This window comes from Vigna angularis, chromosome 4, assembly GCF_016808095.1.
Source record: "Vigna angularis cultivar LongXiaoDou No.4 chromosome 4, ASM1680809v1, whole genome shotgun sequence".
NCBI classification, from domain to species: domain Eukaryota; kingdom Viridiplantae; phylum Streptophyta; class Magnoliopsida; order Fabales; family Fabaceae; genus Vigna; species Vigna angularis.
The window spans coordinates 40,436,293-40,454,443 of NC_068973.1; the positions used below are offsets into that span (position 1 = coordinate 40,436,293).

General features: G+C 29.7%; 1 protein-coding gene and 1 long non-coding RNA gene across 2 annotated transcripts; one reads left to right on the forward strand and one right to left on the reverse strand.

Annotated features, from left to right (window-relative positions):
• Positions 1–774: 774 nt before the first annotated feature.
• On the forward strand, positions 775–7,365 carry LOC108343191 (uncharacterized). Its single transcript, XM_017581302.2, has 16 exons — positions 775–1,222; positions 1,335–1,396; positions 1,479–1,546; positions 1,858–1,979; positions 3,029–3,134; positions 3,259–3,310; positions 4,363–4,480; positions 4,565–4,595; positions 4,678–4,701; positions 4,842–4,966; positions 5,244–5,325; positions 5,441–5,563; positions 5,665–5,718; positions 5,997–6,066; positions 6,490–6,523; positions 6,762–7,365. The coding sequence occupies exons 1-16, from the start codon at positions 1,027–1,029 to the stop codon at positions 7,130–7,132; spliced, it is 1,638 nt and encodes a 545-aa protein (XP_017436791.1). The 5' UTR covers positions 775–1,026; the 3' UTR covers positions 7,133–7,365.
• Positions 1,986–10,509, reverse strand: LOC108343192 (uncharacterized). The gene is made up of 3 exons (XR_001833471.1): positions 10,370–10,509; positions 10,119–10,183; positions 1,986–2,437 (listed from the first exon to the last, which is right to left on the reverse strand). It is a non-coding gene; the product is annotated as an uncharacterized LOC108343192 (long non-coding RNA).
• Positions 10,510–18,151: the final 7,642 nt, after the last annotated feature.

The following is an 18,151-nucleotide window of genomic DNA, read 5'->3' on the forward strand; positions in this document are numbered from 1 at the left end:
AATAATTGAAAGTCGATGAGAAAATAAAAGATTTATATGGCGATATCAAAACGACGAAAGTGCATTTAATTTTCGTACACATACATATAATGTTTTTAAATTTTTTTTTTTCATACACAAATAATTGCAGACGAAAATAATCAAGGAAAATAAAATTCAAGTATGCAATTTGAGTAAAATAAATCCATTTATTAAAAGAATACAAAAAAAATGACGAAAAAGAAATAAAGAAAATTGTGAAGAGAGAGAGAGAGAGTGGATCTAGTATGAGTATATACTAGCATGAACGAAGCATTAACTGCGCGCGTGCTACAAGCTACTCGATTTTCTATTAATAGTTAATAATGAATTCAAATAAAATAAATAATTTAACAGAGTGTAACGTTTACGCTACCTGCAGGATCAATCAGATGTTAAAGATAAAGAATAATAAAGTCTAAAATTGTATAAAGAGTAACTAAAGAAAGAGAGAGGGACAAATTCCGACGATAAAAGTAGTAAAAGAAAAGAAAATCTACAGACAGCGACAGAGCAGAGCCAAAATATAATTTGCCAGACAATAGAAATATTTAATAATAAAAAATAATGATTTGTTTTCCCACGTCCTATTTTAATTTATAACATCAGTTTTATCCACTGGGAGTTTGTTTTCATTTATTAGTTGTTAAGTGGTTAATAATAATAATAATTTAGAGGAATAATCAAAAGTTGGGTTGTTGCTACTCTCGAAAATCCAAGGACAATCCACTCTTTATTATCCTTTTTTTTATATTTGAGAAGTGCGCATACTGAGTCGGTAAAATTCAATTAGGGTTTCATTTTCTTCTTCTTCACCTCACTGTCACTGCGCAAACCCAGTTCTCCCCTTACCGTCTCCCTCGCTCCTAATATTTTCCCGCCATTTCCCGCGCTTCGTTTCCTTTGATTTTGAATACTAGCCGTTAGATCTGCCATTTTTCATTTTTTTATTTTTTTTTCGCTTTTTCGAAAACTTTCGACCGTTGCTCTAGACGGAGTGAACGGGAAATGTCTGCATCTGAAGCGGAGAAGAAGGTGGGGGAAGAGAGGGAGGAGGTCAAAGGGGGAGAACTCTTGTTCTGCGGTGCCACGTGTTGGGATATCATTGGCCGGCGCAAGGGCATCGTTGACGGCAACCTCGTCTCTCCCTCGCGCCTCCGTCCTCTTGTCAGTGTTGATATTCGTTTCGTCGCGGCCGGTTGCGGTAACTTGAACATACTCTTTTGTTTTTATATTTGGCATTCACTTTTTTAGAACTTATTTTCCCGTGTTATGAGTTATTGTTTTAAAGTTTGTTATCGTTGGCGAGAGTGCAGTCTCTTGTCATTGCGTTGCATTGGACGTCGAAGGGCGTTGCTACACTTGGGGACGGAATGAGGTATGTTTAAGTTTATGTGCACACACTTAGGTGTTTTAGTAATTGAAGTTTTTGCGTCTAATATTTGAGATTTGGTGTGCAGAAAGGACAACTGGGTCATGGAGATACGATTCAACGTGATAGACCAACTGTTGTGTCTGAACTTTCCAAGTGAGTGAATGATTTGGTGTGGTGAATGTTGTTTTGTTTTCGGATTTTTCCCTTTGGGTATTATGAATATAGTGTTACTTCCTTGTTTAGTGTTGTCTATGAGCGTTGGCACACTTTTAGGAAGAACCATAATTGTTTTTGCTTTTGGTGGGTTGTCTATTCTGAGGTTGTCTAATGGAAAACAGACACTGTCTCTATTATTCTCTCTAACTTTTAATATGATCGTTAAGTTTTACATCTGTCTATCTATAAACCCTACTCTATGTAAGGTTTAATTTTGTATTGATCTGTACTTTATCCTGTCATTGAAGGTACAAAATTCTCAAAGCGGGAGCAGGGAGGAGCCATACTGTGGTTGTTACGGAGGATGGAAATTCCCTGGCCTTTGGATGGAACAAGCATGGACAACTAGGTTCGGGTTCTGTGAGAAATGGTATGTTTTTTTTAGTTATCTGTAAAATTCTGCAGTTTTTTCTAATGTATTTTAAATGACACCCATTGTTTGCTTGAATGTTAGCGTGCTCCAATTTCTTTCTTGGCGTTTTCTGATTTTTATGAGTGGAAATGTAGTATAAACCTTTCAATATTTGGGTATTCAATGATGGAATGGAAGTTCTGGTGGAAGTGAGTAGAATGAAAATGTATTCTTCCAATTTGTACTTATTACAGAAATCTTATTTTTCTCATACTATTACTATTTTATTTTTTGTGAAGTATTTTATCCCTAGTTCAGGAAAAATAATACATATATTTTTCAAATGAGCATCCATGTCACAATTTGTAAACAGACAATGCAAACTTCAAAGTGCATAAAAAAAGTTCCAAAATAGCGAATTGAAGGATGGGGGAGGATGAAGTGCACTGCTGTAGCTTCTGTGCCAAATTATACACCTGTAGATGAAAAACACGGTTGTTTCTTCATTACTTGAAAACAGGGTGGTTTGACATGGTTGGTGCAAGTAGATACTGGTTGTAAAATATGGAAGAGGAAAACAATGGCAATACACCAGCAACAAGAAAGAGCTGAAAGAAAAAAAAAAATGTGGCTATGATAGTAGATATAAATTGGTTTCTCCTCTTCACTGTTCAGACTTGAACAGAATGGGTTACAGAGTGGAATGAAGTCCACCCAATTTTGTTCCATCCCAACCTATTTATAAAAGCCCAAACAAAGAAATCACTTATCATTCTATTCACAGGGTTCTCATTTTCACCCTTACCATTGATCTAGACTAATAATTATTTTCAGTCATCTACTACAAAATTTGTGTAGAATAATGGTTGCACTGTGATTAGTTATTGGGATTCTGTTGGTAATTCTTCTTGCAACTTGCTGCTATATATTGTCCTTCCAACAAAATGTGATTAATAGCTGATGTAAAACTTTGTAGATCTTCCAGTTGTACTTTTGTTTTCAGCAGTAAGGAACACTTTATATTGTGGAGAATGACAAATTCATTTCCTTTCATGTGTCTTGTACAGAAATTGAGTCATCACCTGTTCGCTGTCTTGTGTCTGAAGTAAAACATACTGCTTGTGGTGGTGACTTCACTGTGTGGTTATCTTCCGTTGAAGGAGCTTCTATATTGTATGTTTTCAAAATTAAGATTGCATTCTGTTTTTTGATTGTCTGTTTTCAGGGATGGATATTCTATTCTTTCTTGGGATGCAATTGTTGGTGATTTTCAATTTTTTTTTTCTTTAATTCCCAGAACTGCAGGGCTTCCACAGTATGGACAGCTTGGGCACGGTACAGATAATGAGGTATTCTCAAGGATGATGTTTTCACGATCTTTGTTGTCCCAAGATGTGTGTCCTTATTTTAATTTAAACCCATGGGACGCAGGAAGCTGTATTCTAGTGGTTGTATATGATCTGTTATCTTCAGATTTAAAGGCCAGTTGATCCCGTGTGCTTGGGGCCATCTAGGTACCATTGAGCTTGTAATGGTTGCCTGGGTTTAGCAATTCTTACAATTACAATGATTGAATTTTGATTTGTATTTCCCTCTTGCTATGGCAGGCATATGTTTTAACACAGATTTTTTTGTGCTGACATCTTTCCCTTGGATTTACTGCATCAATTTTGTTTGTGTTTTCTTCAAATAATTATTTCAGCATACTCAGTTTAAGTAAGTACTTGCAAGTTTTATAATAATACTGGATCTCATATTTCAACTTTCAGCAGACTAGATATTTATGCAGGCTACTTTTTTCATTTATTTTATGGATTTTAAGTCCTTGATTTGTCCTACTATTCGTTGCATTAATCTTTAATTGGTACTTTCTCCTGTGCTAGTTACTTGATTTCCTTAAATAACTTATTTGAAAATAAGACCATTAATTAGGATAGGAATGCTTAATAATTTTTGTGGTTGCATTGCAGATTCAGAAGCATTACAAGAGAATTATTATAAAATAATGGATGGAGAGGACTGAAACTAATCAGTAATTATTAAATAAGTAATTATATTTTGTATCAGACATTTGCTAAGTTCATCTGTCTTGTGAATTATGTCACTCTTATTCTATAGTTGCCTTCTATGGCTGGTGTTTTGCCTGATCATCTTAGTGAGCTTCTTACATGTCAATGTGAATTATGAGCTTTGTATCACAATTCTTGTAATAATGGATCTTTATTTTTCTTCAAGAACAAGTTAATTTTCTTATTTATAATATGACTAAATAGAAAGTTGTTATTCTCCATGCTTGTTGATTTTGTAATAAAGTACTTTTTTTTTTCATTCCCATTTGATTCTTGCATACTCTAATTTATACTCACATGCTTACTCTAGTTAATTTTGCATATATCCGCAGTATAATTCCAAAGACAGCTCTGTGAGGTTGGTTTATGAACCCCAGCCACGCCCTCGAGCAATTGCTGCTCTTGCTGGGGAAACAGTTGTGAAAGTGGCATGTGGAACAAATCATACAGGTGGTTGTTATTCCTTTCTTGATATTGGTTATATGACCTTATTTACTACTTCACTTTTAATGATTTTTTGATTTGGATATTTAGTGGCGGTGGATAAGAATGGCTATGTCTACACGTGAGTAATCCTAGAGTTGCCTACTTCAATGTTTTGGTTCGTTTCATTTAAAGTTATAATTATTGATTATTTGTTTGTGCAGGTGGGGTTTTGGTGGTTACGGAAGGTCTGTGCTTGGTTCGAGATTGGGTTGGCAATATTTTGAGCTCGCAATAAACTGCAAATATGAGATATTCTTGTTTGAATCGGTTTTCAATATGTGGTCCCTTGTGCTCAAAATTTCATAAAACCGTATGGGTTATGTAGGCTAGGACATAGAGAGCAGAAGGATGAGTGGGTCCCACGCCGTGTTGAAGTTTTCCAGAATAGAAATCTTTTACCGCCTGATGCCATTGTTTCTGCTGGTTCTGTGAGTTCTTCATGTACAGCAGGTATGCTTCTTAGACATGAATATGAATATTTTCTTCTATTGATTCTTGATATTTGTTTTAAATTTTTGTTTAGTAACTAGTTGATGGTTTGAGTCCAACCTCTATGGTCTTTTCATTCGTACTTAATTATAATTCATTAGATAAGGGATGAGTACTTTCCACATAATAAATTACTCAATGGTTAAATCAATTCATCCTACTCGTTTTACTGACTAAGGATGAGTACTTTCCACACAATAGCTTTTGCTTTCAGTTTCACCTCCTTATTTTGTTTCAGGTGGTGGGCAGTTGTACATGTGGGGAAAATTAAAGAACACTGGTGACGACTGGATGTATCCAAAGCCTCTAATGGATTTAAGGTTGTACTATATTTTATGGTTTGGATAATAATGTTTGGTGTATGTAATTTTTCTTGATGAGTTTTCTTTGCCAACTTGATGTTGATTAATAATTCTCTGTTTTTTTTATATATAGTGGGTGGAATATACGATGCATGGATTCAGGCAATATGCATCATTTTGTTGGGGCTGATTCCTCTTGCATAAGTTGGGGACATGCTCAGAATGGTGAGCTGGGATATGGACCTAGTGGACAGAAGTATGTTTATTCAACTCTTTCTGGGCTTGATATGGGTGTGGGGAGTAATCTCTAATTTGTGTTGCCTTAATTTTGTAATCCTATTTGTACTTTTGCTTTAGGTCTTCAGCTGTACCCAAGAAGGTGGATATACTTGAGGGTATGCATGTAATAAGGTAAGTAGTGAGCGTTCCATTTTGTTTTATTTTGTCATACCTGCCTCTTTTGTGGATGTTGCGATTCTATTTTCAACTCTGAATTTCAAGTGATTTACTTTTGTTTCATGTGATTTTTTGATAGCCAAATTTTGGTTTTGGTTAAGTTGTAATCTTTGATGCAATATTATATTTGAACAAGTTGGTTTTCAATGCGTTATCTTTTTATTCAATTAAGATTGTTATCTATATGGAACCAAATGCAAAATGATCTATAATGTTTTCTCATTTTCTAACAGCGTTGCTTGTGGTATGGGTCATTCCATGGTTATTGTTGATAGAGCAAATGTTGTTGATCGACTTGAACAGGTAGCTCTTAAATCTTGCATGTTTATCTTAGGAGTTCGTTAGCGCTCATGTTTATTCTATGAAGTTCTCAGAATTGAACAAGGTCTTCTATTGTGTTTTTGGCTGGCTGTAGCAGAAGTAATAGTATCGTAGTGAGTGTTTTTCGAAGCTATTTATCTGTTCAATACAGAAACCAGTACATTCTTTGTAACAAGGTTTTTTTTTTGTTCGCATTTCGTCTTATTGAATAGATTAGGAGGCCGTGAGTTTTGTCTGTTATCGGTTGATATTATCATGCATTAAATTTACATCATCAATCTTGCATTTATATCTCTAAAGTGTTCTTCATCACATGTCGGATGTAGTTTATTTTATATTGTTATAGTGTGTGGTTTACTTTATCTTTTCGATGTATACAACGCCTGACGTCTCCTTTTTCTGCAGCTTGATATTTATGATGGGAAAGCTGTTGGTGAAGGTATGCTACTTGCTATAATTGAAATTAGTTTTAGCTCTAAATGACAATCTGTCCAAAATGCAAAATACCTCGGCATGTATTATTGTATGATTGACTTAAGGGTGGTGGGATGGAATCCTAATTGCTGTGGACATATTTTCCTGATCCATATTCAGTTGACGGACTGTTCAAAAGAAGACTTTTAACAATCTGGTTGGGATCTGAACTGGTGCTAATTTCATTTTTGCTTTGGCTGCAGGTAATGAGGCTGTAAATACGTCTCCAGCTCCCAAGCAGGCAGCAAAAAAGGGTGCCAAGGCAGCTGAGAATTCGAAGAAGAGGAAAAAGTCGAAAGATTCATCAGAGTCAGAAGATGAAGAGGAAGAGGATGCTGAGGAAAGTGATGATAGCGAGGATGATGAAAGTAATGGCGAGGCTGAGGTGAAAAGGTCGCGTAGTGCTGGCAAAGGCCGAGGTAAGGCATCGAAAACGTCCAGTGCCAAAGGAAAGGGCTCGGCTGCAAAGGGAAAAGGTGGTGGCCGAGGGCGCGGTGGGACTTCAGCTAATAAGAACAGTTCTAAATCCCCTCAGGTGAAATCTGGTAAGAGAGGAAGGCCCCGTAAGTCATAACTTTTTAGCTTTTTGGTTGGAAATTTTGTTCTCTATGTAACCACTAGAGAATTGTAGCGTGTAGTTCATTGGCCGGTGATTATACCTAGTGTTTCAGTACTACTCAAATTTAATACTGCTAACTATGCAAAATTTTTAGAAACACTGGAATTTTCCGACTGTTTTGGAACCCAAAGGCAAGAATTGCCCGCTTGTTATTATAATTTCTTCAAGGTGATGCTTTTATTGCTTCATTAAGTCTTTTTATTTTTTAATTATTTTTCTTTATCTCCAAAGTGAGTTTTGGCACCATGGTTATGGGCGTCTCAGTTAATTAACAGCTCTAGAAATTATAAACAAAAGATATTGTTGTGTTTTGGGAAAACTATTATGTGCTTTCAATGAAAACGTTTTCCATTTTCTTGAATTTAATACCATGCATATTCTAGTTGACCAGTATTGGTACGAGCCATTGTCAATCTACCAACATGCATATTAAATTTTTTCGGGTAATTAATTTATTAATGAAATCTCAGTTTATTCACTGACGATGGAGACAAGTTTGATTTGTAATTTTATTTTCGTATATAATTATTGGTTTAGAATAGAATGAAGGAAAATAAATTTTATTTAAGAAATTTAAATAAAAACAAGTTAAGGGTGGAGTAGAAATAATTAGCAGTTTTTATTGTCTTAATTAAGAATATTAGGCCTGTAAGCATTCAATATTTCCATTTTATGTTGTATGATTTCTTTACCGCTTTAAAAGAAAACAAAGATAGAAGAATGTTTTATTGTTCTGGAAGTATTTTAGAGAATTATTGTTTTGTAACCGTTTGAGTAATTGGATAAAAATAACAAGTGAGAGTGAATATGGTGAGTTTTATTTAAAGAGTTTATTAGAGATAACAAAATTATAAAGAATTTGTTTAGAACTGTGTTCAGAGGGATGGTATAGACGAGTTTGTGTTGTGTTCTTTTGGTTGTGCAGGAGTGGATACTCTTTTGTGAAAATAAAATCTTTAATAATTTGTTATTAAAATAAATATCAATTAATTTGGAGTTAAAATAAAATTTAATTAGGATGAAAATGGTCTACCCATAATTTAATAATAAACTTATTTTTTCTATCTATCCATCATCAAAGACATGTAAATCTTTAAATAATTTTTCTCCTCAATTATGAAGAAGCAGAGTAAATTTTACCTCTTTATATTCAACTTTGCAAATGTATGCTATATGTAACACTCTTAAAATCTCATTAAACAAAAATAGATAGACTTAACCGATTAAACATTTCATATATATATATATATATATATATATATATATATATATATATATATATAATATGTTTGTGTATCAAAATCATTATAAACCTAATATTGTATAAATTATATTATAAATTATATGAAAAAAATTAAACATCAAAACATGTAATAAAGCAGTGTTTTAAGCAAAACAGTACGATTAAATTTTGTACAAAATTTATTTTGTTAAATACATACAATTTTTTGAAAGACTGATATATTAAATAGATTCATGAAACTCAATATTTGTTATAATTATTTTTAATTTTGAGGTTACAACTTTTAGGACCAATATCCTTTATTAAGTCATAATAAGGTTAATTAGACAAATTTCAATAAATATAATTTTGTTTCATATTATATTTCTTTTGTTACGTGAAACCTATTTCAATTCGAACCATTTTAATATTATGTTTTGTATGAGTAAGATATTAGTTGAGTAATAATACTTTTATCTTCAAAGTCTTTTATAATATGTTTTGTGACTTTAAGCATTAATATTTTTCTCGTAAAAATAACTATTGAAATTCATTCACACACAATTACTTTAAACAAAATTATAATTTAATTATTTAATAAAAAATTTAGGTTCAAAATATTGTCCAACACACCTACCCAATACCCACAAGTTGACTCGTTTAATATCCTTTTTAAATCTAAGTTTCATCAACTCAAACAAACAATAGAACATCACAACTCACATTTTAACATGATACAAACCTACTTATGATCATAGTCTCCTTTTTCAATTCTACTTTTCAATTTTATATAATAACCTTTTTTTATTGAAGATTTTATCACAAATTATGATAGACTCGACAACTCGATACAAACTCAGTAGTTTGACATCATAATCTGATTGACATCATAATCCGATCGTGTTAAGCTTGATATGCACAATCCGATAGTTCAGCATCACAACCTGACCGTACTTCTATCGATTCTGTTTTCTACTTTTGTTTGTGTGCTTCGTTTTTTCTTTTCTTTTTTTCCTTCTCTTCTTGTAAACATTTTTTGTATCAGTTTCAATTAAATTTTTCCATCTTTCACAAGTTTTGAAATAAGATTCGTTTTTTTTTTATGTTCTTTCTTCTTCTTCTCTCCAGGTAGCATGGTATCTCATGATGGTATCAAAACTCTTTCTTATTGTACCTTGCTCTGATTATCTTTTTTTTTTCGTATTTTTTTTATCATTTTGTTTCTCTTATTTGTTTTGACTGTCGAACTTAACACAATTTGTTTCCGACTGTTGAGCTCAACACAATCAGATTATAAGGTCAAATTACGGAGTTTGTGCCTAGCTATCGAGCTTATCAAATTATTCTAGTTCACAGTCTGCTGTACAAATCATACATCACATTTTATCATTCACACCATATTTCATTTTCTCCTCTCTCTTTTTTTTCAATTCATCAATAGTCTACCTGCATTATAATTTCTCAGTATTCATCATTTAATGTTAATATCATTGTTCTCCTTTTATAGATTCATAACAATAATCAATTACATCACAATACCCAATATTTCCATATTTTTTATCCCATCTAATCAATTCACTTGCACACACATTCAAATATATTCCAACATTCAAAACCCCCAAATTTAATTTCAAAATACACTTATCATTTCCAGAAAATTAACAATTTAATCAAATCAGTTTTTATAAATAGAATCTTTAAATGATTTGTTCCCCTTACCTGAAAGAATGAGTCCACCAACGTTTTCCTTTAGCACCACCACCACCATAGTACTTAAGTTTGACCTATATACATAGCAAGATTCTTAATGATAATCAGATTGTGATTCTATAATCACTGTCTAATAAGAGTGTCTCTAGTACACAAAAGAATCACATGCAATCCAAAATTTTGTATGCATTGAAGATTAAAGTGGTTTCTAGAAAAAAAGAAGAAAACAGACTGTATTCATAGGATAAATTAATACAAACCGATTGTAGAACTCCTTGTAAAGATTTTCTCTGTTAATTCTTAAAAAAATGATGAAGAATGTTAGATCTTAGAATAAGTAGAAAAGAGGGAAGGAAGAACTTTTGAAACTGGAAAAACTTTTTCTATGGTTCTCTCTTAAACAAACCTACTTTTCAGAGTTTTTAACTTATATATATATATATATATATATATATATATATATATATATATATGCTTCTCACATGATACTTTTATGTTTTTTATACCATAAATGTTTTCTCAAATGAAAACTTCATGTTTTTGTCTTCATAATTTTTTTTGGTCAATTCATCAACAGTCTACCTGCATTATAATTTCTTAACATTCATCAATTATTCTCCTTTTATAGATTCATAACAATAACCAATTACATCATAATACCCAATATTTCCATATTTTTTATCCCATCTAATCAATGCACTAGAACACACATTGAAATACATTCCAAAATTCAAAACCTCCAAATTTAATTTCAAAGTAGACTTAAGATTTCCAGAAAATGAACAATTTAATCAAATCACTTTTTGTAATTAAAACCTTAAAATGATTTTAACAATTTAATCAAATCATTTTTTTTAATTAAAACCTTTAAATGATTTGTTCCCTTACTTGAAAGATGGAATCCACCAACAATACCATCACCACAATACTTAAGTTTGATCTATATACACAAGATTCTTAATCGTTATTAGATTGCGGTTGGATTGTATGAAAATTAAAGTGGTTTCTAAAAAAAATATACTGTACTCACTTAGAATAAATTGATACAAACATATTGTAGAACTCCTTGTAGATTTTTTCTATTGCTTCAATTCTTAAAAAAGATGATGAAGAGTATTAGATCTTAGTAGAAAAGAGGGAAGGAAGAGCTTTTGAAACTGACACACACACCATTTAAAAAATCTTAGAAGCATTTTGTTTTCATATTTGTCTTTGGTAATTATTGAAGCTTTGTAATTCCTGTAGGAGAATTTGAGTGCTGGAGTATGTTAAGTATATTCCTGTATCCTCATCCTCAATGGTTGTGCAGTTTTTAGGTAGCTTTACCATAAAGCATCATTTGATTGAGAAACATATAGAGATGAGTAGATTTGACTGAAAGGGAGTAGTTGCCTTACCACACTATTGTCTGCGTGTTGTTTAAGAGAAGTAAATAATGATCTAAGTCATCATATCTTGGTGCTAAGTTCAATGTTTGGTTTGCTATTATAGTTGATTGTTTTGTTTAGTGTTGTAATTTGTTCTGGAATAATACGGTTTCCTGCTTCAATGTGCTAAAATTGGTCCAACAGGATGAAGTTCAGTTGTTTTATAATGAGAAAAAGTGAAAAATATGGTTTGAAGAAAGGCCCAGAAGTGATGTGGGCTTTTGTTATGGTGAGAATTGTTGGGCTTTGATATGGTATTATTAGAGTAGATGATTGTGAAAAGTGAAGGTTAATGATTAGTTTGGAAGTGAGAGAGAGAAGAAGGTAGCATGTGAAGTATGTCAGGTGGATAAGCTTTAAACGAGAAGAGGCCATGCACATGCATACTAGCTTTTATGATTCACTTGCCACGGTTTCTTCTCTTTATAATGGACGAAGTATTTGACGAAACAACAATGTTGTGGCTGGCTTTGTTGGATCCCATGTGACAGTGGGCACCACCACACCTACGCACTTGCCGTAAATTCTCTCTCTATACTTTCTCTTCTCTTCCAACACACTCTCTTCGCGTCAAAATATAGATATCATTTTGAACGTGAGACTAGATATTAATGAGTGATTCGACAGTGATCTGATAGCCGATGGAACAATATGTCTAACAAACAGCAAATATTGTTCGGATAAACTCTAATCATGACTCTGATACCATGTAAAAAAGTGAATTTTAAACCTAACTCAATCCAAAAAATTGGCTTATAACATGAGGTTTGCATCGACTTATATATTATAAATTGACCTTTATCTCGTTTGAAACTTTCACTTATTGTCTCTCTAAAAAAGAAAATTCAAATATCCAATCTTCAGTTTTTCATTCATTCTCCACTCCTATCTACTCACAATCAAACCAACCTTGCGTCCTTCTCTCATGATTGGAACACGCTGCTTCCACTCACATCATAATCCTACCAAAAATTATGGATCAACCTTATCTATCAGACCAACTAATTAACCAAATAATTTACCATTCTCACTTATTTATGCACCAAAACAAAAGATATAGCAGCTATTTGTGTGGTAAAAACTTGTGGACCAAACTTGTCCCATATACCCAATAACTAATCATTTTTTCTCTCTTTGATGTGATATCATGTTCACGCAAGTGTATGGCCATGAGAAAACGTACGTACGTGCCATCTAGTTATAGACAGTGGTTAAATAGATTTTTTCTTAATCACTATATGATTGAATAATCATACTGTTTTTGCTTTAAGATCACCGGTTTTAAATATTTAGCTTTTTCAAGTTAAGTTAGGTAAAGTTATTATGGATAACATGCTCTGTGTTTCGATTTTCAACGCCATTGTAACGGACTTGAATTCGAAATCCTTATTTATACTAAACATGTTTGTCTCTGTTTATACTTGTATTTGGTGATCAATTATTTGTGATTTGACAAGTGAATAGCAAGATTTGAAATGTGAAATTGCTAACGAATAAAATACCAGTCCTTGTTTTTCCGTGTCTTTTGTCAAAAATATGGTTGTTCTTTCAAAACGCTGCCAATGGAAATTCGTGAACTCACATACAAATGAAAGGATTGGACACCAAACATGTTGCTATCTTTTGAGAATTCTTTCGAAGGAAATAATTATACCGAAAAAAGTAGTATTTGAATTAATATTTTAAGTTTATTTTGTCCTTTTAAAAATAAGGTCAAACACAATTTTACAAAGTAAAATAAACTGATTTTTTTACCGAGGCTAATTAATTTTATTTTTTTATATATAAATAGGCTACAGTGTTTGTCAAATATTGTTGACAATAACATTGCTCAAACATATATTAAGAGCTTTTTGAAAAATAGGTTTGTCGCATAACAACGCAGACAAATAGTTTGTATAGTTAAATCAAATGTTTTAAAATTACATTTATCACAAACCGCTCTGATAAACAGATAACGAAACTGGTCGAGTAAGTCTTTATTAAGTGTTTTAACTTTCGTTTAAATATCAATTAGAATAAATGTTCATTGCGATTGAAAAGATGGGACATATTTTAGTAAAATTAATTGGATTTATGGGGAAATTTAATTCATTATATTTGATGGTTTCTAAATTAGAAGTCTTTGTTTTAAGAGATGATGAAGGGTCTATTTCTTGGAAGTTAGAAAGTGTCACGATAAGTTAAAGAGTCTATTTGTTAAGAAAAATAATACTTTTAATTATTATTCATCAACCAGTGATCAGTGATAATAGACCATTTGATTTCGTTGAAAACAATACCCTTTTATAAAGATTGCTATAATTTAAAATTACTAGTATAAATGATGATTTCGAATATATAAAAAAAAAAAGTTATTGGTGTAGAACATTTTATAAGCCAAAATTGGGAGAAAAATGTGGTTGTGTGAGGGTAGGTTATGGTTGGAAGTGTGGGGGAAAGAAAGTAGAGGGGTTGGATGAATGAGGGACATGAGTGGGTGATCATAAATTATTTAATAAATAATTTAACACATAAGATCGGGGTGGGTGGACCAATGTTTTTGTTTTTAATCAAAAAGGACCTTTTATTCAGTAGATCATTGTCTAAATTTCGATTACAATTACGATGTTTCATCAAAATTATATCTAAAATCCTGTTTTTAAAACAGTTTTCTCCTGTATTAATGTTTTCGAAATTAATAGAAAGTTTTTGTGTAATTTAAAAAAGTGTAATTTCACAAGATCTAAAGGATTCTATTTTTTCTTGTTTTATTATTTTAATAACAACTTTTTGAATTAAAATAATTACTCATTATAAAAAAATTATTTACTCTTTTATTATTTTATAGTAACCATTTTTTTAAATTTAAATAATTACTTCTAATATAAAAAATTATCTACACAATATTAGTTACAATATTTTTTATTTCAATAACTATAATTTATTTTATCTATAATTATATATCTATAATTATATACATATTTTATTTTTTAATTATATTTTTTAATTACTATTTTAAAAATTTAAATAATTTATAGATATTTAAAAATGTATATACACAAACGCGATAACACCTACGTTAATATATATAATGGCGGAGCTTAGTTAGCGCTTAAGGAGATCTTGTCCCATTCCTCAAAATTTGTTTTTACATTGCTTAATAAAATATGTAATATAATCTTATTGTTGTTGTAAAGTATGAATATTAAAAAAATGGTTTTGTTATATATAAAACTTAAATTATTATTGAATTGTAAAATATGAATAAAGATGATAATATTTATCCTCACTTATTTACTTACTTGCTTATTTAGTATTATTTAATAGTTGTAACTAAGTTGCCAGTACTATATTAAGTAGAAAATTAGTTAAAACTTTAATTTCAATATTTTATTATTAACACTCTTAATTATTTAAATTTTAAAAATTTATCAATCATTTTTTAACTATATCAATCTTTGACAAGAATAATATGTGTATTTTAAAATAAGTTCTTATGTAAGCATTTAAATTTATTGTGTGAAAAATTTATAAGCTGTGGTCGAGATTATTATATCCTTCTTGGTGTACATTATCTTGCTCCTTAGTTAAGATTTGCATTAAAATAACGAGAAGATTAATATTGGGATTACTAAATCCTAAGAATCCTTAGACTAGGTTTAACATATCTCACCTAAGGATTCAATAAATTATATATAAAAAAAAAACAATAAATACTAAGAATGTGACAATCTTGAAAATTAAAAACAAAGAAAGAAGAATATTTTGTGAGGACATCTCAATCTTTTGCAAGGAGAAAACTAATTTTATATTCAATATATACATAAATAAAAGAAGTAATGAATGCCCAACAATAAAAAAATATATGTTATTATGTATTTATACTATTTTTTTAATAACTTTTTGCATTATGGATGTTGATTATGTATTTGTATTAATTTTAATACGTATTTAATTATCTAATTAATGATCTAAATATTCATCTACATGCAAGAAAACACTTAAAGACTTTATGAGATTATTAAATAAATGTGTATTAGGTGTTCTCGTTTGATATATTACTCAATTATGTGATAAAAAATACTTTAGATGTTTTATTTAAGATATATTTATATATCATTAAATAGAAATTTTGAAGATTCGATTTTAAAAATGATTGTAGTTTTACCATAAAACTTATTGGTGCTAAATGAAAAGGTGTAGAAGATGGAGCTGATAATGAGTCCAAGGTTGTCCATGTTAAGGTGGAATATGATAATGCTTTTTATTATAAATGAATTGTGTTGTATTGTATGGCACAACACCCATGTGCTCCTACGAATCAAAAAGTCAAGCCACGTGGCAAGCCAAGACAAAATAGCGATCAATGAGCTTCTCGCTTCTTTATTACGTTAGAGTCGAATGTCTATAGATACAAATATAGAATCTAAATGCCATGTGATGTTTCTCTCACTGTCTCCAAAAATAAATTTTCTTTTTTAATTTTTGCTTAGAATATGATTTATTATTTTCCATTTTCTTTTACATTACTGATAGATCAGATATACCATACTCAGAATACTATTTATTTTCTACAGATTTCTCACCATGATAACTTTTCTACTCATATTTTTCTTATAGATTTATTTATTCTACCAAAATAATAATTTTAGACATGAAAAAAAGTTTATTATTTATCTAGACATAAAATTAAAAAAAATAAAGGAAATTTATTATTTATCCAATCCAGTAATTTAAAACAAAAATTTCGATTAAAGAAAATATAATTCTCAAAATAAAAAAATTGCTAATATTTTCTCTTGTTATGGGAAGATAACGTAATAGATTTGATTATTACATTTCGTTTGAAAGTAAATATTCATTACAACTTCATTATAACACTCAATTTATATGAAATATTTTGTCGTCTTTATTTTAATAGATATACTTGTATTAATGTTCATATTAATTAAAAATTAAAAAAAAAAACAAAATTCACACAAAATATATAATATTATCAACTATTAAATATTAAAAAAATACGCACTTACTTATCTGTAACTCAAATATTAAAAAAAAATACAATGTTATAAATATTTAAAATAAGAATATCAAATAACAATTATATAAATATCAAATAGTTATAGTTTTTTTTAAATAATGAAATTAAAAATAAAAAATAATCTAAATTTTATCTAATAAATTAAATATGTTTTAAGAATTTAAAATAAAAATGAATATAAATATTGGAACATGATTTGAAAAATATATAATACATACCTATCGATGTTTCTAATCTCAATTTAAAAAATTAAATATTACCTATACCCAGTTAATATAACAAATTTTAACAAAATCATAATAAATTCAAATAATCCCATAACATATCCTCAATATGTAGGCAGAGAAATAAATCTTTTACCGATACATCTTAGCTGGAAAATACTCAAATACATTTTATGTTTTTCAATTTAAAAAGTATAAACAAAATAACATAAAACTAGGCTTCAATCTTAATATTTTGAGATAACAATAAGGAATCGTGTAACAAAATATAACTTAAATAGTTTCAAAAGTGAAGGTTATAAAATTATACTGCACAAGTACAACAAAAATTTATATGTAAACACAATATAGATTTTTGATTATTTGATTCGATGTGTTGAAAATTTTAAAATAAAAACCAAATTAGTGAGATGAGTTAGCCCTTTATTCTTCATAATTTATCAAAAAAAAAACTTATATATGGTTACATGAAAAAATGTCAACCTTTCAAGTGCAGAGTGTATGGATTAAATTTAATACACTTGGTACACTTTTAAAAGGGAATCAAAATAAATTTTAATCTATTTATGATCGATTCACTTGGGTGAGACTAATTTAAATGACTCACTAAATTTAATAAAGAAAGTGTAATGTTAGATAAAAATAAATACACAGTGTAATAAATGTTTGTCTTGTTTATGAAAAAAATATATCAAACATTAATTCTTCCACTGTTTGTCTTGTTTTTCAATATTTTTTATTTTTTTTATAAAATATATATTAAAAGTGACGTTGTATATTTATCTTATCAAAATTTCAATGTTATATAAAATTGATGAAAAAAACACTTACACAATAATTTTTTACATGTTTTTAAATATTTTTAAGGCTTATATTTTATCTAAAATTTTTATTTTATCATTTAGAAGTTAAAGAATTAGCAAACAGTTAATATATATTTTTGTTAGGATTTTTCTATTTTTTTAAAATGTATTCAGTTTAATTCAGACCAATATTTACGAGACTCAGTAGAGTTTATTATACAGATTTAGGTGGTTAAACCCAATAATCAGTTTTAACCACTTGATATTGGTACTTTTGTGCTACTGTAGTATATCATTTCAAAATTTGTTAAACTTCAATTGAAACTTTAGTTTAACGGATAAACCTGAGTCTATATGATTTACAATTATAATATATTAATGTTAATAATAAATATAATTAAATTGAAAAAAGTAAGATAAATATAACATTTTACATGATTTCTTAAATTTTAATTTCGTTACCATCATTTTATACCAAAAAATTTATCAACTATTAAGTATATCTTTTACTTGTCTATATATGCTAAAAGAAAGCCTTTAATTATGCGTTCTCATTTTTTTTGGT